The sequence below is a fragment of the Protopterus annectens genome, chromosome 5.part1, assembly GCF_019279795.1.
Source record: "Protopterus annectens isolate FY-2018-M chromosome 5.part1, PAN1.0, whole genome shotgun sequence".
In the NCBI taxonomy this organism is placed as follows: Eukaryota; Metazoa; Chordata; order Ceratodontiformes; family Protopteridae; genus Protopterus; species Protopterus annectens.
Genome location: NC_056736.1, coordinates 65617493 through 65640778, shown reverse-complemented (window position 1 = coordinate 65640778; position 23286 = coordinate 65617493). Strand labels below are relative to the sequence as shown.

The following is a 23286-nucleotide window of genomic DNA, read 5'->3' as shown; positions in this document are numbered from 1 at the left end:
AAAAAGAGAATACAGTAACCAAAATTTCAAGAAAAAGAGAAGCCCAACAGGGTACTTATCTGAACAAAGTTTGTGACTAATCTGGCGAGCGACATCCAGAGCAGGCGATCGGACAGGCGGCAGGAAAGTTCTGAGTGTGGTACGTGCTGACGTCCCACTTTATACACATCTCTTTATTGCCAACATTCGTTAGATGATGAACGGCATTGCATGTACCTTACAGTACTATTAAGACTTTGCCATACTAGCCGGACATACGAGTCAGGCAGAGGTGGACTTCCTCATGGTATGAATACTGCAGCATATGAATAGAAGGACATCTGTAAAATACCCAAAATAAATGTATCAAACCCCCTCAAAATCTGGCTGCTATTAATTTAAGAACAAGTATTGCAGACACACATACATTTAAATCTGGGTGTGGGGGGCTTTGTCTTTAAGCTTAAACTGCCAAAATGGTTTCCCCACACCCCCTGGGGTTAACTATAACCTTGTCTAAAATAGCAAATTCAATATCTTTAAAATCCATGCATAACTCAGAATGTTTAAATAAGGCATTAATGGTACATTTATTCAAAATATCGTATTTGTGCTTGCAAATCCTTTCCTTAAATTCTCTCGCAGTCTTACACAAACAAAATTTGGGACATGTTGAACATCTAGCAATGTACACCAATCCTTTAGTCAGACAACTGCTGTTTCTCAATTTAGTTAACTTTGCATTACATCCTCAACATTTCATAGTACCATTAAATATATTTTATTTAAAGACACATCTGTACCCTCAAATGCTCTCTTATCTTTTTCTAACAAGTTTTTCACACTACTGACTGTTTTATAAACAAAACAAGACTTGTCCTCTAACAAGGTAATAATATGGGGTTGATTTTTAAAATATCCCAATTATTCTTAACTGTTTTAATTATGTCTGTATCCGTAGTATATTGTAAAAAAAACAATGCTGTCTCATAACCTTTAGCATGCTTGGGGTTCCTTTTTTTGCATCTTACTAATTCTGTCATGCTAGCTCCCAAAAGTGGATTGAATCTTGGACTCTAATTATTAACAATTTAATTTGAAATGTCTGTTACTAATTTTTTGGGGGTAACCTCTATCTATAGATGCATTAATTAATTTATTTCTATTACCAACAATTATTTTGATTAGATAGTACAAACCAATATAATGCATTGCCACTACTTAAAGATTTTTTTTTTTACACAGAAAGGGGTAACGCATTTAAAATGCAAGTATGCATTACTAAACGAGTCTATATCACTTCATCAAAGTGACACTTCAACGAACGGCTCTTCATCAGAAATGCCGTTTATTGAATTTCTCTCATGTAAGGGGCTGTGTCCCTCACAACCCCACTAATTTTATATATATATATATATATATATATATATATATATATATATATATATATATATATATATATACACCAACTCCAAGATCAAAGAGTGGGAAAGGGCAAATTTCCTGATCCTCACTGTACGACAATCTCAGTATAAGCAGTTTGATGAACAGCATGCTTATTTTTTATTTATTTATTACAATTGTTGACCGAGAAGGTCTACTGGGCCAAAGTGTGCTCATTTTCAGTGGAGGCCCAGGGAGAAAAACTCCACAGAGATAAAACACAGTACCAATACAATGCTTAGAATGTGACAGAAGACAAGATAACAGATATATCAGTTCAAACTGCTATAGCACAAAAGCAAACAATGCATTCAATGTGATAAAAAAAAAGCAAAGAACAAGTATGACAGATTAAACTGCCAAAGCTCAGGCAACAGTGCAGTATATTCAGTTTGATAGGAATCCATACAACAATTGTTTCAGATTAGTCTGACAGTCCCGTATAGTAGTTGGCACTGAGAATTTTGATGTAAGTGCACTGAAAATGCAATTCGCTTTACTGACAGGTACCCTTACTAAACATGGGTTTCCTATAAATATTCAACAAAAACTTTTTTCACCATGACTAATTTTAGTATCCAAGTAATTAATGTCATGTTTACGAAAATGAAATGTAAATTTCAGAAATTTTGTAGAATTATTTAAAAACTCAAGGAATTCCCTTTACCATAACCTCTGAACCATTCCCCAAAATAAATATATTATCTAAGAATCTCAAATAGACTGTACGGAGTACTTTTAAAGATTAAACTGCCATAAATGGGTATTCATGTTGAGCTCATAGACACACCCCTAATTTGCTTATAAATCTCACCCTCATAATAAAGTTAATGTCTAAAACCATCTCCATAAAATTCATGTTACTCCCCTGAAGAAACTCACAACTCAATAAACTTTCATGAAATCATTCTAAACCTTGTATTTTGAAAATACTTGTGAATAAGTCAAGAATATATACTGTTAAAAATCCCAAATTCTCTTACTATAATTAACTTGTCAAACTCCCCCAAAATATCAAGAATCCATCAAAATGTGTGTGTGTGTGTGTTTGTGTGCGTGTGAAAGACAGGTTTAAGTAGTCTGTCACTATACTTGGCCAGTGGATATGTTTTAGATCCTTGTGCTGCTATCGGTCTAAACGGTAGATTAGCTACATTTGTGTGGATCTTGGGAATACAAAATATAGTGGGGATCTTAGAGGATGCTATGTTCAAAAATCTGTACACATCACTCAACACAAAACCTTGTAACAAACAATCTTACAGGTATACATTTTTCTAAAGGATATGTTAACTTGATTGCCAGAAACTAATTCATACACTGTGTCATCTTATAATATGTTGAACATCTTACCCAAATAATCTACTGAGTTGAAAATAACAACCCCTCCATCTTTGACTGGTTTTATTACTGTTACACATCTGTCTTTTGTGAGATTACCTAAAAGCTGCATCTCATTAATAGACAAGTTAAATCCATTATAACATTTTGCTTTATTTAATACTAATTTCTGTATATCTGATTTTATAAGTCTTTTCAAATGATTGAATGACAGCGTGGCCAACTGGATTATAAATACTTTTCCTTTTAAGTCCATAATACCCTCACTGTTGTGCTGAACAGCTACATTTAATTTCTGGGCGAACAATTTTAATTCAAGTAAAGTATCAACTACATCTAATGGTGGAGTATGTACAAAATGGAAACTCTCTTGAAATAAATAATGGCATTCATTAAATGATTGTTTTTAGTAACACTACTGTGTACTCCCAGTACCTTGGACGTCACTGCACACATATTTTTTGGTTATTTCTCTTTCATTATCCAAATTCCATGCGGTAACAACACGAGAAGTGATCAGCAGAAAACAATTGCAGCAAGTCGTCTTACAGTTCACCGTCAAACAAGGGGTTTAACAGTTCCATTATTTGCTTGTACACATCAAAAATATAAGAACATGATGTGTCCTTGGAACTAGAATGTGTGATATGGATCAGCTCAGGGCACGGTTCCTGACTTAACTGAAAAAATAATTGCAGTTTCTTTTGGTATCTATACAGACTTGAAGTTTGTACTCTGCTATGCGTTTATTAACAGCGCTCCTAAATTCCTTGCTGGTATGTTTCACTGTAGTCTTGAGAAAAGGGTATGAAGGTTTCTTACAACTTTTCATTATTTTCCTTCATTTGTCATACCATTTATTAAAATGGGAGTTCCACCAGAAAGGCTTTTTTCTGAATTTACCATTAAATTTAGGGGGGAAGAGTATGGACTTTTACATTCAACTCTTTAGGTGTTGGTAAAAACTGGAAGTGAATGTAGCAGCCATCTCAGTACAGTCTGCTTAATGGAGACTGCTTGGGATTTGCACTGGCCTTCTGCAAGCTGAAGTAGTCTGTGATACAAACAGGACATGTTGGAGGAATAAGGTCTTTAGTTTGTCCTGAAGAAATCCCTAAAGATGGTCTCATGCTCTGGTTGGATGGGTACCAACAGACCTGATAGAGATAATGACCAATTTGCAGTCAGATTTAAGCAGGGGTGAAGAGAGCAGTGGCAAGATGCAGATGAGGCCTAGATTGGCAAGGACCACGTCAAGGGTATTACAGCCTCTAGTGGATAGATTTACAGCTTTCTCTAGTGCACTGGTATTAAAGTCTAGGAAACACTTCAGCATATCCATTTTAGAAGTGTAAGTAAGCTAATCAATAACTGGGCAGTTGAAGTCCACTAGTAAGATGATATTTTGTTTGATATTTAACCCTTAATGGTAATTCAGATCATTTCCATGAAATTTGTTGGACACTGATGGAGATCTGTAGCTAGCAGTCAAGTAATTTAAATAACTTGAATTTGTTAAAGGTGATTTAAATCTCCAAGAATTCCAATTTATAGTGTTGGGTAATCCAACATGAAATGATGGTGTTTCTGATAGTTACCCAAGGGTCTGAAGGTGTGATAGGTGCTGAACCCTGGGGGTATCCAGGGAGTGCTGCCATTGCACTGAAGCCATGTCTCTGTAACTACACAGATATGAATATGTTTGAGTTGCTGGGAAGCCTCAAGTTATGACATCCTTCTGTTTATACTCCTAACATTGAGTAGTGCCACCATGTCGTCGTCCAAATGTGAGCTTGAGTTTGCTATGTAGGAATGTTCAGTAAGGACAAGCAAATGCTTTAGCCGGTGTGCAGAAGTCCTGGTTAAAGTGGCAAATCAGGAAGTCGTATCCACCTTCTCATCCCAGGGTGATACATACCAGATCCCCACAGAATGACATCAACTACTCAGTCAATTGATAAACACAATTATTATTATGCCTCAGTAGCTAGGCATCATTTCTGGTAAAGGCAAAACACTACTCAAGACTACTGTCCTTCGTGCCTCTAACACATGTATATTAAGTTCCATCATGTCTCTCTGTATGTCCCTCTGGTTACAGCACCTCAGGCTTTCACTCCTACATGGGCTACCACTAGGTGAAGGCCGTATGTACTGTAACCATTCAAGCCATTTACTAACCTCACAATGTAGAGCACAGTGGCTTGTAGGAAAATTCCTCACATTAACAACATTTTAATCTCAGAATACTAACTATGCATAACATTTTAATGTTGTTTTAGTTACAAACAAAATCAGAAACCATGCACATGTGGTTATGTTCTTTTTGGCAGTTTTCCAGTGCTTCTTTGCTGAACATGACTTAGAAATTAAACAGCACAAGGGCAAATATTACAGCAGAAGAGTTGGAAACAGTACATTAAATAGTTTTAGAAAGAAATATACAGGTAGTTTAGTCATTTTCAGGACATACACCAGTCAACATCTGACAGGAAGGAAATCCACACACATTTTAGAGTATACCGCTGGAGTATGTATACAAATGTACTATATGACGACCATATGAAATCACTGTCACTTTATTCTGAATCATATAGACTGAAAAAATTATATGACGTCTTCTTGTTGGTTTCTTGCTGTTACTTGCATTTACATGCAAGCATACCAAAGTATATTTAACTACTTATTGTGATTGAGTCTTACTACTGTATTGTACTAAGTACAATAAATACACCGAGACACTGCTTCAGTTAATACGCATTTTTTTCTATTACATTTTCCTTTCGGATCTACAAGCATGCAACACAGATGTTGTCAACTCTCTATGGCAAATTCCCAAAGTTTGTTTATTGTTACACTCCTGTTTATACCAAAAAGTCTGATATTTTTTTTCTCAGTGTGATGTACAACAGTTTTTTCTTTGTACAACAGTCTTCCTTTGTTCCCTTGTCCTTGGTACTTTGTAGTTTGATGATCCATGGAAACTCAGTCTTGCATTATCTGAAACGTGGTGTTCCAGCACTATCTGAAACTTGATGTTACATCTCTTTACATCATTAATGTCCTTCCAGCTGCCATCTGCGCAGTTATTTTTACAGACTTTGTTTCTCAATAACATACTCCTTTACATGGATGCCAAAATCTAATAAACTATGCCAGCACACTTACTACTTTTTATTTTTCAGCATTTTATACTATTTTTAAATTAACCCTTTATATTTCATATCATTCTTGCAGTTTTTTATTCAAGCTAATAATCATGCTAACAACAGTTTAAATGGAGACGGAATACTATTTTCTTTCACATACTGCTCAAAGGCCATCTTTGCCTTGTATATAAGGCAATCTTTGACCCTGCTTGATTGGAAACACTGCATATCCGTAAGTCAAATGGTACACAGATTACTTGCTCTAAAGTCCTTAACCTGGCATGTGACACAATAGAACCTGATGGAGGGATGGATTTGTCTCTCACAGGTTACCACAGCTTTGGAACAGACTCCCGCTTCATATCAGGCAGAGCACCTCATTGGCCTTTTTCAAACACAATCTGGATAACTGGATGGGTAACCGTAAGTTCACCCCAGGGGTTCCACCTATGTTCGTGATAGCTGCTGATTGTGGAAATAAGGGTAAAACTTGGATAGTCTTGTAAGGGCCCTAGGGTCAATAGCCTAGTAACCTCTTATGATCCAATGAATAATTCTCTCACCTCACAACAACCAATATTGCAGAGTATCAACAACACTTTGCTGAATGCAATCTAAGTCAGAGCTAAAGCATCATCTTAACAGATGAATTGTTTAACTAATATGACAAATATTCACCATGCTACTATGTTATGTATTAAAATGTCTAAGAATTTTTGAAGAGATTTCATTGTCAGAGATTTGGATGGTGCCAGTCCTGAAGAAGAATCATTTGGAAAAATGTTTCCATTTTGTTTTTTGCTACTCCAAAAACAAAAAAGTCTAGGAGGAACCACTGACATATTTTTCACTAAATTTGATTATGTGTTACTTGCTAAGGAGAAAGTGTAACTACTGCGAGAGGATCAGGTAATTATCATACACCTCTGAAATCAACCTTTAAGTCAAAAAAAGCCCGTGGGATACATTTGGCTTGCATGGCTAGATTTATAAAGGCCCCTGTGATTGTTAGCCTAGTATATACCTATGAATCTATAAGTTAAACCTAACATAGTATATTGTGGTGATGCTACAGTCTGTACGGATACTATCAGAGCACAAATAATGAAAGTGTTTGCATGAGCCATCATTTCCCAGTATATAAAAAATTTTAAATTCTTAGGAAAAGACTACAGCCAATTATCATAATCTTTATCTTTTAAATTTGATCAATATGCTAGAAGATAAAACAGAACACCTTTAGAGGATGACTTGTTTCCGATTCTCGATGAATTACAAAAACCCATGTGTGCTCCACCAAGTCTTAACTCATCCAGGTCAAGAATCCTCTTCTTAGAAACATCCCCAAAGAGGCATACAACTTATTTTTCCCTTCACTGATCAGTGCCTGTCGCTTGGCCCACTGAAAACAATATGCAAAATGGCTTCCAGCAATTCTGTTTTTCACCATCCCAGATATATTTTTAATCATTTGCTAATTGGGTGAATGGGGTTCAGCACTCTTCTCCTCAAAACGTTCTCCTTAACATTTCCAGTTTCAATAACAAGGTGGATGACAACCTGCAAAAGTAATTTTTTTTTTCCACAGCAAACATAACTTTAGAAAGTACATTTAGAAATAAAATAAAACTGTTACTAATAAATTCTATAGTATTGTCTTTTGTGAAACATACCACAAATGATACTCTGAAGTTGTTAATGTCAGTGAACAAGTCCTCTGCAGCCACCTTCTTAGAATCAATGACATAGTACTCCATCAGTGCTTGATAATGCTTTACCATACTTTCATGCATACTGGCCAGCTTTTGGTACTGTTGTCTAGCATAAGCAGCAAAGCTGTATAGAAATGTTAAGGAATTGTTTAGGTGTCAGTATTTGATCATCAAGGTTCATAATCAATTATGCAAATAAAACAAGTGGCATTGCCAATTTTTTTAACACAAATTACTCCAAGTATAAACAATAAGAGCTTAATTGTCAGTAACATTCTTACATGTAAGAAACTACTACATCAGTTCCCCTTTAAAATAACCCTCTGCAGGTTTAGTGAAAACATTTTCAAACTAAAATTGCATTTACTTCATTCATGCTTTACTGACCAAGTTAGTCCCACTAGGTCAGTGGCCTCTTTCAGAGGAGAACAGAGGTGGTATTCATAGTGACTAAGGGAAACATGGCCTGGGTAACTTCCCCCTACCATTATTTAACATCCACCTGAGCCACCACTAACTCAGTCAGATTTGGCCTCATTTAATATCTCATCTAAAGGACGTCAAAATCAGGAGCACAGCCCCCCACGTTGCACTACAGTATCAGTAGTGGAAATTAGTACAACCTCCTGGGAACGTGGTCAAATGCAGCAGAGAAGGAAAGCAAAGAAACTCCCAAGAGCATCAGCTTTGGTTCAAAGTGACATCTCCATGAAACCAGCAGGTAAACACACTCAGAATTAAGACCTGCACATCCAAGTATAAAAATGAAGCCACTAAATGGATTGCTCCGCATCAGAATCTTCAAAAGGGGAGTAAGAGTGTTCCTCTACATCAGAATGTTCTGAAAAAATGGAGCCCTGATCAGAAGAGGGAGAATCTTCCTCCACTCTGGGTCTCTTGTCTGGAGGGGGTTGGGAACCCCTGATAAGAGTAATTAAATTCTCAGCCATTTTAAGCATCTGCTTTTTAGGCATGGGGCCTGGAGATGGGCCCTGTGCAACAGGCCTCTTGGGATGCCTGGCTGATTTGGACTTAGTAAAGGCCTTAATGGAAAAGGAAGATGAGGGTCTAAAGACACCATGGGTGGAAGTGGACCTGTCCACATTAGGAGGCTCAACGCTCACAGTGGCTTCGGTGGTTGTAGTCTGGGTCTGGGCCGAGGTACCTGCGGTCTCGGTTACAGAAGACACCGCCAAAGAAGTGTCATCGGTAGTCAGGGACTGCATAGGCATCTCGCTGAGAACCGGACCACGTGTAGCCGGTTTTGGCGTGGTGTCGGTGGGGACCGCGGACCTCGCGTGTCGGTCCTTGTCCATGCGTTTTTTCGACAAAATGGTAGTCGGCATCTCCGACGACATTTTATAATCAAAGGCTGTACCAAAAAAGTGTTGGGCGAACTCCGCCCGACGCTTAATAGTGCGTTTATTGAAAGTAGCGCAAAAGCGACAGCCCGAGACGTCGTGGTCTGGGCCTAAACAAGGTATGCAGAGGGAATGGAAATCCTTATGCGGTATTTGCTTCCCACAAGAAATACAATTGTTAACTTTTTCTGACATCGGTCTGAGGCAAGAAAAGTTTCCCCAACGGGGTACTTAGCTTTAATGAAGACTTCGGTTTCCAATTTTTCGTAAATTCAGGAGCTGGCCGACCGGCACTTGCGAACTGCTTCTGCTTCGGGCACCGCGCGGCAAAAAAGACTGAAGAAAATGGCGTCGGCTGTGTCTTATATACCCCTGCCTCACTGACGTCAGGAAAGAAAGCGACAACAACCGACGCCGGACCTAGACTTTGGAATTTGGCCGACCAAGGACCCGCCTGACGGCAGAAAACCCATCTGTGATTACTGCAACTGTATGCACGATGAACATCAACCATGCACACCCATTCTGATACCTAAGCCATGAAATACTTTTCTACAAAAATAAGGACGTATGAAAGGAGACAGGGAGGGATAGTGCAGCATGTGAAATGGCTCCATGAAATAGCATTAACATATGTTTCTTAAAACTTGATTGTCCCATATTTTTCTACCACAGACCATAAAAATCAGTGATTTTTTTTTTTTTTTTTTTTTTTGCGGGGAGGGGAGGGGGGCTATTTTTGGCTACTTCAAAGCTGACCCCAGTGCCTTGCCTCAATCTCCAAAGTTGGCTGTTCCTTCCCACCTCTGCCACAGTTGCTCTGAATACATAATAGGGCCCGAAGAGGAGATCAAAGCATCTAGGGGCACAATCATACCACTGCAAAGAAATTTGCGAGTGCAATGAGCATCAGTGTTAAACCATCCCTCTCATTTGCAAACACTTGACTTCAGCAGGACACCACATTCATCCCTCACCCTCAGGTAGCACTGTGCAACTATCATCTGGTCTTCATCAGGGAAATCAAACTACATGAGTGCAGGATCAAGCATGTGCACCCTCCCCAACACAGCACAAGCACACCCCTCCCCCCTGTCTATGCCATCAAGTATCTGAGCTACTATTAAAACTTGAGTCACATGGGCCGTAATCAGAACTTCATCCCTCTATCCACCTGAGTAGACTAAAAGAAAAAGAAAAAATTGAAAAAATCGGGGGAAGTGATAAACAACACAAGACAGCAATGTAAAATCAGACACTATTTTTAACATGCAAATACAGGCAGTCAAATTTAGTGTCTGTGTGTGTGTGTGTGTGCGCGCACCTGTCACTGTGTCTTCTCTTAACAAAAATGAATTACAAACGGTCTTTACTGAACTTACTACTTGTAAAATCTGTACCACTAAAATGCATGCCATCGCTGTCTGGTTATCAGTTATCATCATCAAGCACTATTGCTAAGACCATGACTTTAGAGTCACACCACTACTGGTACTCTGGTGCTTCAGGACTTGGCCTTTTCATCCCTTAATTTCAGGCCACCTTCCAGCAAGACTCAATTTTAACTGCTTGAGATAATTCCCAATATTTAAGAACTACAAAGTACATTCTGATAGTTTCCTACTTAAATGCTGGCACTTGTAATACCGAGTGCCAGCACACTGGAAAAAAAAGTGCAAGTATGTAGGAGAAGAGCAAATGTTGATCATCACTCTTCTCCTTTAAAATTATTTGCAAATGGAGGGAGGGGACAAGCCCCCCTGCTCCCCTGAAACACACACACACACATTATATATATATATATGCATGTATACATACATACATATATATATATATATATATATATATATATATATATATATATATATATATATATATATATATATGGGTACATGTCAGTACATCGACAAGTTAGAAGATCGACATCCACTTCACCGACACATGAAATAATCGACACCGCAAATCACGGACATTTAACAGGTAAGAAGTTTAAATTTCGCTAATCATGCCTACCATGTTTTAGTAAGTGTGGCAGTGTTATGCATGTGTGGTAGGCATGATTAGCGAAATTTAAACTTCTTACCTGTTAAATGTCCGTGATGTGCGGTGTTGATTATTTCATGTGCCGGTGAAGTGGATGTCGATCTTTTAACTTGTCGATGTACTGACATGTACCCATATATATATATATATATATATATATATATATATATATATATATATAAAATATGTATGTGTGTGTGTGTGTGTGTGTGTGTGTGTGTGTGTGTGTGTGTGAATATATACACATGTACGTGTGCACACACACACACACACTATATATATATATATATATATATATATATTAGTGTGTGTATAGATATATATATATATATATATATATATATACATATATACATATATATATATATATATATATGTATGGATCTGGTACATTTCGCTGAAAGCACATTTTGCCAAATTTAAATTCCACCAAGACCAAATCGCCGAAAGCACAAATCGCTGAAAATTCATGTCGCTGAAGTTCATTTCACCGAAAATAGTAGTGGCAGTTTATATGCTCTTTCCACCACTGTAGTACGATCCTGGAGTTAGAATATATATAGTTGGGGGGGGGTGTAACCCCCACCCAGTTTGATTAAAAAGTACTTACTTACTCTCTTAACAGAAACTGCATAGTATAATTCAAGCTAGATGGGGGGGACTATGCACCCCACACACCCCAATGTGGGGGGGCTGTGCCCCCCCCCCCCAACTATACATTCTAACTCAAGGATCGCACTACAGTGGGGGAAGGGCATATACATTGCCAGAACTATTTTCAGTGAAATGAAATTAGGCAAAATGAGTTTTCGGCAATTTGGTCTTGCTGACATAAGTTTCGGGGAAATGAATCAGGCCTATATATATATATATATATATATATATATATATATATATATATATATATATACACACACACACACACACACACACATATACATACATACATATAGTGGATATAAAAAGTATACACACCCCTGTTGAAATGGCAGGTTTCCGTGATATAACAAAATGAGACCCCAATAAATCATTTCAAAACTTTTTCTACCTTTAATGTGACCTATAACCTGCACAATTCAATTGAAAACCAAACAAATCTGTTAAGGGAAAAAATATAAAAAATAAAAAACGTACAATATGCTGGTTGCATAGGTGTGCACACCCTTAAAATAACACTTTGTTGTGTGTGCACACCCTTAAACTAATACTTTGTTGAAGCACCTTTTGATTTAATTAACAGCATTCAGTCTTCTTGGGTACACACCTGCCTTCAATTAAGGAGACTCTGATAACCCCAAATAAAGTTCAGCTGTCCTAGTAGGATTTTCCTTACATTTACTCAGGTGCCTGCTACAGCAAAAGCCATGGTTCGCAGAGAGCTTACAAAGCATCAAAGGGATCTCATTGTTGAAAGGTATCAGTCAGGAGAAGGGTACAAAAAATTTCCACAGCACTGGATGTACCATGGAACACAATGAAGACAGTCATCAAAAAGTGGAGAAAATATGGGACAACAGTGATGCTGCAAAGAACTGGACGTCCCTCCAAACTTGATAAAAAGACGAGATGAATACTGGTCAGGGAGGCTGCCAAGAGACCTACAGTAACACTGAAGGAGCTGCAGGAATTTCTGGCAAGTACTGGTTGTGTACTACATGTGACAACAATCTCTCGTATTCTGCATATGTCTGGACTATGGAGTAGTGTTACAAAACGGAAGCCTTTTCTTACACAGAAAAACATCCAGGCCCAGCTAAAATTTGCAAAACAATACATAAAATCTCCCAAAAGCATGTGGGAAAATGTGTTATGGTCTGATGAGACCAAGGTTGAAATTTTGGCCACAATTTCAAAAGGTACGTTTGGTGCAAAAACACTTTGCATCATCAAAAAAACACCATCCCCACAGTGAAGCACGGTGGTGGCAGTATCATGCTTTGGGGTTGCTTTTCTTCAGCAGGAACTGGAACTTCAGTCAAGGTGGAGGGAATTATGAACAGTTCCAAATACCAGTCACTTTTGACCCAAAACCTTCAGGCGTCTGCTAGACAGCTGAAGATGAAGAGGAATTTCACCTTTCAGCATGACAATGACCCCAAGCATACATCCAAATCAACAAAAGAATGGCTTCATCAGAAGAAAATTAAAGGTTTGGAATGGCCCAGCCAGAGTCCAGACCTAAATCCAATAGAAAATCTGTTGGGTGACCTAAAGAGGGATGTGCACAACAGATGCCCTCACAATCTGACAGATTTGGAGCGCTTTTGCAAGGAAGAGTGGGTAAACATTGCCAAGTCAAGATGTGCCATGCTGACAGACTCCTACCCAAGAAGACTGAATGCTGTAATTAAATCAAAAGGTGCTTCATCAAAGTATTAGTTTAAAGGTATGCACACACAACAAAGTATTATTTTAAGGGTGTGCATACTTATGCAACCAGCGTATTGCGTGCTTTTTATTTTTTATACTTTTTCCCCTAACAGATTTGCTTGTTTTTCAATTGCATTGTACAGGTTATAGGTCACATTAAAGGTGGGAAAAGTTTTGAAATGATTTATTGTGGTCTCATTTTTTTATATCTAAAAAACCTGACATTTTAACAGGGGTGTGCATGCTTTTTATATCCACTGTATATAGAGGGACCAGAGACAGAGACAGAGAAAAAGTAGATATAAATTTATATGTATGTATATATACAGACAGACACATACATGCTGTAGGTGTGTGTGTGTGTGTGTGTGTGTGTGTGTGTGTGTGTGTGTGTGTGTGTGTGTGTATGTATGTATGTATGTGTGTATATATATATATATATATATATAATGTCAACATCACAATTGTCATACCTTAGAGAAAAGGGAATATTCCAAGAAATGTCAGTTTTGGACTTTGTATATATATATATATATATATATATATATATATATATATATATATATATATATATATATATATATATATATATATATATGTCCATTTTTCAGCAATTCAGTCTCAGCATTAAAGGATTCACTAAAGCAGGTCCACACATTTCAAATGATTACCCTTTCTGACAAATCAACCAATGTGATAACTGTAGCTCCCTTTTTATCTTACATTTTAGTTCCTCCACTATGGATAACTGCTGAGAAGAAGAATCTCGATCAGTAAGAGCTAAACATACATGGGAGACAGATGCTGAAAAAATGCTTAAACACAGGGGACCAGAAGGTGAATTCCTAAGGTACTGAAGTCCCAAAGGAGGCCTACTTCTGGAATCCAAGCCAATGACAAGTTGATCTTAAATATGGTTAGAGAGGAACACTGGTTCTCATTGCTGGAAAGCCTGTTCCTGAGAATGGGAATTCCCTGAGAAACACATCCGTCTCCCCAACATGTCCTATTTATGTTGCAAGGAATATTTAGGTCTTTTGATGCTGTTTCTTTTGCAGATGTTCAAGAGGCTCATCAAAATAGGGACCATGTATGCCTTGTAAGCCAGGCAAAGATCACCTCTCAGAAGTATGCATGATAATGAGTAAAGAGACAGGGCTTTGAGGTGATCAGTGTAGGACATTGTGTTTACTCCCTGTTTTATTTTTTAAGGAACCTTTGTGGATTTCTAGTTGCTGCACATGCCTAGTCAGGTACATATCAAAGGAGGCATTACATCCATGATGGGACTGATGAGGGCTGAGTACAGTGGCACGATGGCCTCTCTGGACCTAGATGCCATGCCCTTGACTTACAAACTGAGCAACACAGAAGGATTTTCTTACTACCTTGGACAAATGTTGGTCGAAGGCTAGGTTACTATCTAGATGAGTTCCCAGATCCCTGACTATTGAATCAACTTTTAGGGTGTGATTTGAATCAACTTTTAGGGTGTGATTTACTGATGAGGTAGTTACCCAAGGTGGTAGACTTCCCAAAAGGTACTATAATGCATTTCTTGGAAATGAGTTTTAAGCCACAACCTTGGCACCAAGTGTTTGTCTATCTTAAACCTTCATGAAGGGTGTTATCATCGTGGGGAATTCAATGAATGCTCCCAGTCTGCAATCGTCTGCAAGCTTGGTCAGCCAGAGGCCTTTGATACTGGCTTTGATCTCACAAAAGTGGATGCCAAAGAAAAAGAGACCCAGCACAGAGCCCCTGTGGGACTCCACTGGTGAATGGCCTCTTTGTGGAGGTGGCCTCATCAATCCTAACCTCTTGGGTCCTATCCATGAGCCAGCTAGCTATGTAGTGTGTTATAAAGGGGTTTATGCCTAGTTCTCTAAGTTTGCTGACAAACGTCTGAATGCAGTATTGTAGCAAATGCTTTACCCATATCTAGGCAGGCAGTATGCATCATCCCTTCATCCACTGCCTTAAATACCTTTTCAAAAAAAAAGTCTACCACTTTCAGTAAGCCTGACCTTCCTTTGACAAAGCCAAACTGGGAAGGATGGATGGATGGATCCAGTGTTTGGAGGTCTCCTACATTACTGTTGATAATTTCCATGATGATTCCTCCATGGCTTTGCAAACAAGACTAGTCATATGAATCGACCTGTAGTTTCCTATATCTGTTGAAGGTCCTCCCTTATGATGGAGGATGACTGTTGCAGTCTTCCATTCTCATGTCACAAAGCCTGTTTTAAGACTGAAATTAAGTAGTGACTCCAAGGAATCCTGATAAGTTGTATTTTAGTCTGTTCAACAGGCATCCTGACATATTATCAGGGCCCAAAGAGGCTGCATTCTTGGCTTTAGTGAGTGCAGCCAGTACACGCTCCCTAGTTATAGTTAGAGGAGTAAAAGTTGAAGTTATTTCTCTGTGGATAGTTGGGGGTATGAAGGGTAAAGTTGGAACCAGATTTGTCCACTAACAGGTTCACTACATCACCAGGATTGGTGAATGTGGCACCATTAACCAGTTCAGCACATTGCTGTGTGCTACACTTGAGGTTTCTGACACAGCCAAAGAAGGCCTTATGGTTAATCTTTCACCAGGAGCTATCCTAACCTCAGAGTTGGCTTTGTTTAACATAATTACCCTTTCTGGCCCTCTTACTTGCCTATTTAGTTTGATAAGAGAGTTTTGCCATTATGTTTTCCTTTTATTGTATATCCTTTTTAATTTGGGATACAACCAGGGCAGTTTGTTTCTGAGGCAAGTTCTGGACTTACATCTGGTAGGTACAGCAGCCTCTATACAGCCACTGACATGGTTGTATACAGCTACTGAGAGCAATTTAGACTAGGCTGCTGTGTTCTTGGGGTTTGGAAGGCCACTAACTTTTGACAAACAATCCCTTAATAAAAGTTTGCTATAGAATAGTTCCTAACTGTTACTGGTTTTACTGGGATTACAGAGTTCATTTTGATTTCAAGGAGACAGCTTTATGGCAAGACCTTACCAGGGAGGACAAGAGATTGGGGGCAGCATTCTTCTATATTTGGGAGTACAAGGTGCAGCATGTTAGAGCCTCAAATTACTGTATTCATTATTTGGTCAAGTGTGTTTGTATTTATTAAGTCCAGGAATCTCTGTGCATGTAGATTTGAGGCCTTGTAGGATTCCAAGTCTATAGAGGGGTAATTATAGTCTCTCATGAGTAGGGTGTTAGATTGGATGGCTAGTGTATCTGGTAGGTCCAAGTATGAATTGTACGCTTCTTGGGATATGGAGGGTGACTTATACCTAGTTAAGAAAGGGTACGAGGTTTTGTCTATCTTGATTTGCATGTGGAGGAACTTCAGCATGTCATCCTGTTGCAACAACGTAGCGGTATGCATGTAACTGAAGTATACTGAGACACCTCCACTTTTAGCCCTTGTCTCTGCAGCTACTGGTCTAAAAGCGTGGAAGGCACTGAAACCTTGCACTGTGGGGTACTCTTTGCCACTTTAAACCACGCATTGCCGCTTAGCTAGGGTTAAACTATTCCTGGCACCATAAAGTCTGCTTTTCAAAACTTCCCTTAGAACTAGCCAGTTTTTTTTAGTTTTAGCACTAAAATCTGTTTCTTTGAGCTCAGAACTTGTTGTAAGCACTAAATAAGCTACAAATCACTACGGCACTCAACTTTTCTCACTTGTCTAGAGGAAAACAGATTTTAATACTTAATAAATAAGCACCTATCCAGGCATGTCTAAGGGTCAGCTCCAGGTGTTTTCTCCTGTCTACCTGATGAATCTGGGCATCTTGGGGCAATGCAGCAATTGCCTTATGTACACAGACAACCCTCTCCTCCTACCACCCAAAACTACAACTTGTGAGAGATGTACTTATATAGCCAAACTGTGAGCAAAGCTTCCTTCACCCAAGAATGGACTAGATAGTCAAGAGGAGAAGGTAAACACTTGCACCACACCACACTCATCACATAGTCCCTCAAAACCTACACCACCAAAACACAAACATAGAAACAAGAAACACACACCTACATTCGCGGAGGCTCTCAATAAAAATCTACTCAAGCAACAAATACCTCCAAAGCAGAAACGCAAGCAACCTCCACCTCCAGCACAATCTAGATGACACATAGCACACAAACTCAGTGTGCAACTCAACCACAGCACATAAGGCATAACAATGTAGACCACACTCTAGTCATAGGTAACTCTATAGTCAGGCACACTGATGTTCCACTCACCAGGCTAAACAAGGAGAAAGTTACTGTCAGCTGCCTTCGGGTGCCAGGATCAGCCACATAATGCACGCACTCAGGTCACTCCACAGGGTTGGGAGGGTGGCTTAATGGCTAAGGTGTTTGCCTTACAAACACAAGGTGCAGGGTTTGAGTCTCACAAGGGATAATTGGCTAGGCTTAAAAAATGGCTCGCAAGGGCAGTTAGCTTAGTACTAAAAACTATAAACTATAAACAATAAAAGTACAAATATGACTCTGTCATTGTTCATGTTGGTGTGAATAACCCGAGATGTACCTCCCTGGACTACATGACAAGAGACATGGAGGAGCTCTCCGATCTTGTACCCCAGGCAGGTATGACCCTAGCCCTGAGTAGCATCCACCCAGAATGATACCACAGTACAAGGACAAAATGATTCACTTCAACAATTGGCTAAGCTTCTGCTGTCATTCTAAGGGGATCCAGTATCTGTCTGCCTGGGATAACATGATCGACAGACCACGATGCTTTGCCTGAGATGGCCTGCACCTGTCGCCCTTGGGATTCCAGATACTGGCTAAGGCTCTTGCCACCCCTATAGTGCCTTTTTTAGGCAAGGTTCAAATGACAAATTCACCACCTTAACAGGTACAAGCAAGCAAAATCTGAGGGTAATGCTACTCAATGCTAGAAGTCTAAACCTCAAAATGCATTCACTCGAGGCACTCCTTAAAATGGAGAACATCGACATCTGTGCAGTGACAGAGACCTGGTTCAAGGCTCCAGAGAGCACTCCCGTATTACTAGGGTAGAATTCAAACAACACCTTTTGGCCACTTAACCTGGACCGAAACACTAAAGGAGGAAGCGTGAAGGAGGAAGCGTGTCCATATCCATTAAGGATATCCACACCTTTAGGCTAGTTGCTCAGCATAATGCATCCGAGATTATCCAAGTGCAACTAACTCTGGGCAAGACCGCAATCCAAACTGTAACTTGCTACAGATCCCTCACCATGCCCCAGGATTCCCACTCCTCATTTCTTGACACACTGGAAAATATTAGGGTACAACCCAACACCCTAATAATGGGCGATTTCAACTACCCCACCATTAACTGGGAAAACTACTCACGTACCAACTCTTTTGCTCAATGTTTTCTGGAATTCATAAATTCCAATGCCTTGGATCAATTTATCCACACCCCCACCAGGGGCAGCAATATCCTAGACCTGGTCATTACCAACATGAGTGACTGGTGTTCCATACCAGAGGTCAATTCCTCGTTGGTCAGATCCAACCACAAGCTAATCACACTAGACATCCACATCCCGCCCCACCCCCATTTGGGAAACCACAGGGCAAAAAATTTCTCCAAAGCCAACTTCACGCTTCTTAAGACAGAAGTGGCAAACTTCACGACACCCATGTAGACAGACAATAGAGGTATGGCTGCTGAATCCTACACAAATGCACTTTATAAGCACTTACGCAAGTGCATGGATTGTGCTGTCCCTATCAGAACCAAGATGCTATCCTTCAAAAAAATGAAGCCAATCTGTTGGTCCTCTGCCATAAACAAACTCTACAACAGAAGAAAGAAACTGCTGCAAAAAAAGAGTAAAATCCCATGATTGGAGGAACTCCCTAGTCAGCCTCAGTAAGAAGCTGAGATCCCTCATAAAATCCTCCAAAGCTAGTTCCGAAAACAAAATCAACACTGATTCTAAAGACAACCGCAAAGCATTCTATAGCTACGTCAGGAATCTCAATGGCAACACTCAGATCTGCTTTGAGTTACAGCACAATGGCACTAAATATACAGAACCAACTGATATTGCCAACATTCTGGCAGATAGGTTCAGTGCTAACTTTACCCCCCCCCCCTCACCTCCTAAAGGGCCCATCTCTATAGAATGCAAAGTTCCTGTAATCACAGCTGCACAAGTAAAAAACACACTCACCAAAGCCAAGAACACAGCATCCATGGGACCGGACAGCATCCAAGGCTGCGTTCTACACGAGCTGCAGAATGAAATGGCACCCCACCTAAGTACCATGTTCAATCACAGCCTCACCTCAGGATTTGTGCCCATTGAATAGCACACAGTGACGGTTATCCCACTCCACAAAGGGGGAGCAACTGGGAACTACCGCCCCATTAGTCTAACGAGCCTGGTCTGTAAGGTCATGGAACGTATCATCATGGATCTTATACACAAAGATACTGGTAATCTCCAAACTCTGGACCCCACCCAGACTGGGTTTGTAAAAGGCAGATCATGTCTCCTAAACCTGACAGATGTATTTGAAGCAGTCAACAAAGCCGTAGATGAGGGTAAGGTGGTTCACACAGCCTATCTAGATCTCGCCAAGCTTTTGACACCATCCCCCACTCTGGAATTATAGATAAACTCACTAAACTAGGTATAAATCCTTATGTCACAAGATGGGTTGCCAACTTGATCAGTGACAGAACCCGCACTATGAAAGTAGCAGACTCCAAATCCAACTTCAGGCCAGTGACAAGTGGAATACCACAGGGTTCAGTCCTGGGTCCTCTCCTGTTTGGTATCTACTTTTCTGAAGTACAGACTAACACAGAAGGTCTTTGGCTAATGAAGTTTGCAGATGGCTGCAAACTAGAAGACATAATCGAAACTTCTAATGATGTGGACATCCTACAAAAGGGTCTTATGGAGACAGATGCCTGGTGTCAAAGCCATGGCCTCAAGCTCAATACCAAGAAGTGCAATGTCATCCCCTTTGGTAAAAACTCTGTACCCATGAGCTACCACACCGAAAGTGTGATAAGAGACCTTGGGACACAGGTGGACAGTAGTCTCTTCTTTGATAATCACATCGCCACAGTACTCAGGAAATCCTTCTATGTGGCACACCTCATCACAAAGGTTTCTCATCCAAGAAAAAAGAGGTCATTGTTCCCCTCTACTCGTCACTCATTAGACCCGTTATAGAGTACAATGCCCCTTTTAGTATGTACCTCACAAGGCATCTACAACTGGAAAGGCTTCAGAAATACCTCACAAAGAGGATTACCGGCTTCAAACAGATTACCTACACAGACCGTCTCAAAAAACTCCAGCTTTACTCCGTCACATATCACCTACTCTGAGGCGATCTCTGCCTAACATACAAAGCTATGTCAAATGCAGAGCTGTTCGACATGCTCCACTTAAAGAAATCCCAATCCCTCTGAGCTACACACTCTAGGGACCTAAACCTTGTCACTACAATAAACAGAACATGCTGGAGGGATAGATTCCTGTCCCAGAGACTTCCTATACGCGGGAGCAAACTACCTAGCTGTATCAAACAAAGCTCCTCATTAGCACTCTTCAAGAAAAATCTTGATGATTGGATGGGAAATAGGAAATTCACCCCGGGGATCACTTCTGTGGCTCTGCTCGACAGGGGCACAGGAAATAATTTTCTTGGGTGGCGAAAGCCAGGGTACCTTTTTTGGCTAGGCTTATATAGGCCCTAGGACCAATAGCCTAGTACCTACCTATGTCTCAGTAACTTCACAGATGTCTATATTCTCGAGTGTAAAAAAGGCTAGGAGTGAGTGTATTTTTTTTTCATTTAGGCTCTTGGCAATAACAACACAGTAGAAGAGACCCAGAAGTGCAATGCTAGCACAAACCAATTAAACAACTAGTTGGAAATCCCTTGCTGAAAGCGATTTCAAGACCGTCTTACAGCATTAACAGTGGGAGGAATGGGAATTTTTTTTTACAAAAATATAGTAAAATGCACAAATAAAAGCAGAAACCAGTAGCTATCAGTCAAAAACATATTCAGCAAGTGTGATTCAGCAATCAATGGTGCTTAGCTTTGCTTGAAAGGCACTGGATACAAGCACAGGTTAGGATGCCAAGCATTGCTGAGCTTTGGGAACATGAGCAGGAGACAATATGTAGTAAAGGAGATTTACTTCAACAGCAATCTTGGTTTGCTGAGTGGGCACTCGGTATCATGGATCTACAGAAAACAATGGGTGGGAAGAGTACTTAAATAGCTTATACAACAGACAACAGCAATGAAAGATGGAAGGGAGGGACATTAGAAATCAGTTTACCATAAGGGGCGAAGGCCACAGACACAGCCTTATAAAACCACAACAGAAAAAAAAGGGTGGAAAGGTTGGGAAAAATTCAAGGAAGAAGCAGGCTAGCTAGAGAGGTATTCAATCAAATAAAGCCAATATTAGAGCTCTTTCCAGAACTTTAAATTAATATCTTGTTGAGGAATGGGGCACCAAACAACAGGGGAACAAAAAGGCATTGAAATGCAACTTTAAGCAGGTAAATGATAAGCAGAATATAAAAATGTAGGACTAAAACAGGAATATATATATATATATATATATATATATATATATATAAATATAAAAGCAATGAAGCACAAATCCTAAAGAAGAAAAATAATACTCTCTCTACTGTAACTCTACTACAGTTTAAGGCACCAGACAATGCAGAAAATTACCAGTAGCAGTGCTTATTGAAAAGAGCAATAATAAATGACTAACTAAGGCCCACATCTACCAGTATTTCAAAATTCTACCACAATTGTGAATGAAACTACAAGACTAATACCTAGCCGGGTTTAAAATACAAACAGCTTTTACAGGTAATTTTACTTGTGGAGATACAGGTGCAATATAATGTAGAAACAATTTCCCACAACTACAAATTAAGCTACAAAACTAAGGTGCCAGAACAAAGTAAAAAAATGCAAGCAGATATCTTTTTTTGGCTAAAACATGGAACAAAACAGAAAGTGCAACTATCAATGCACAGCCCACCATAAGTACAACTTAAATATGCAAGCAGAACTGAAATAAAAGTTTTTTCTTCTCATTCCTTTTTGATGAAAAGATTGCTACAGTTCAAGGCTTTCCACACCTCTCCAAGTTGCATAAAATAGCCTGGAGAAGGGGGGTATAATTGCACTGGATATAGCAGGCTAGCTAAAGAGGGATACAATGAAATAAAGTCAGAACTGGAGTTCTTTCAGAAACTTTACCTTAATGTCTCAGCAGAGGAAGGGGCAAACACAAAGAACAGGAACAGACAGGCAATGAAATACAACTTTAAGCAGGTAAATGATAAGCAAAATATAAAATTATAGGACCAAAACTGGAATATCAACTGTAAAAGCAGTGAAGCCTAAATCCTAAAGCAGAGAAAACAGTACTGTCAGTACTGTAATTCTACTATAGTTTAAGGCACCAAACTATGCAGAAAATTACCAGTATCACTGTATATAGAAAAATGCAGTAATAAAGGACTAGATAAGGCTCAAATTTGGCAGTAATTCATAATTCTGCCACAACTGCAAATGAAACTACAAGGCTAAGGCCCACCAGGTTTTAAAATACAAACAGCTAGATTTTAAAACTAATTCTACTTGTGATGATAGATGTACAGTACAATGTAGAAACACAAACTTCCCACAACTGCAACTTAAGCTACAACGCAAAGGTCCCAGAACAAATTAAAAAATGCAAACAGATAACTTCTTAGCTAAAACATGGGGAAATAAAAGTAGGAAAGTACAAAGATGTATTACCACATAGGTCACGATAAGCACAACTTAAATATTTAAGCACTATGTAAAATATAAACAGAAAGTACCT

The 23286-nt window shown here is 39.3% G+C and overlaps 1 protein-coding gene across 3 annotated transcripts in view; it reads right to left on the bottom strand.

The window, feature by feature from the left end:
* DIAPH3 (diaphanous related formin 3) overlaps positions 1-23286 on the bottom strand; it is a 4946160-nt gene that overhangs the window by 1017545 nt on the left and 3905329 nt on the right. For all 3 annotated transcript variants that reach the window (XM_044072887.1, XM_044072888.1, XM_044072889.1), the window contains one exon: positions 7586-7750. In XM_044072887.1, coding sequence (XP_043928822.1) covers positions 7586-7750 — 165 coding nt within the window. The remainder of the gene's footprint in view (positions 1-7585; positions 7751-23286) is intronic.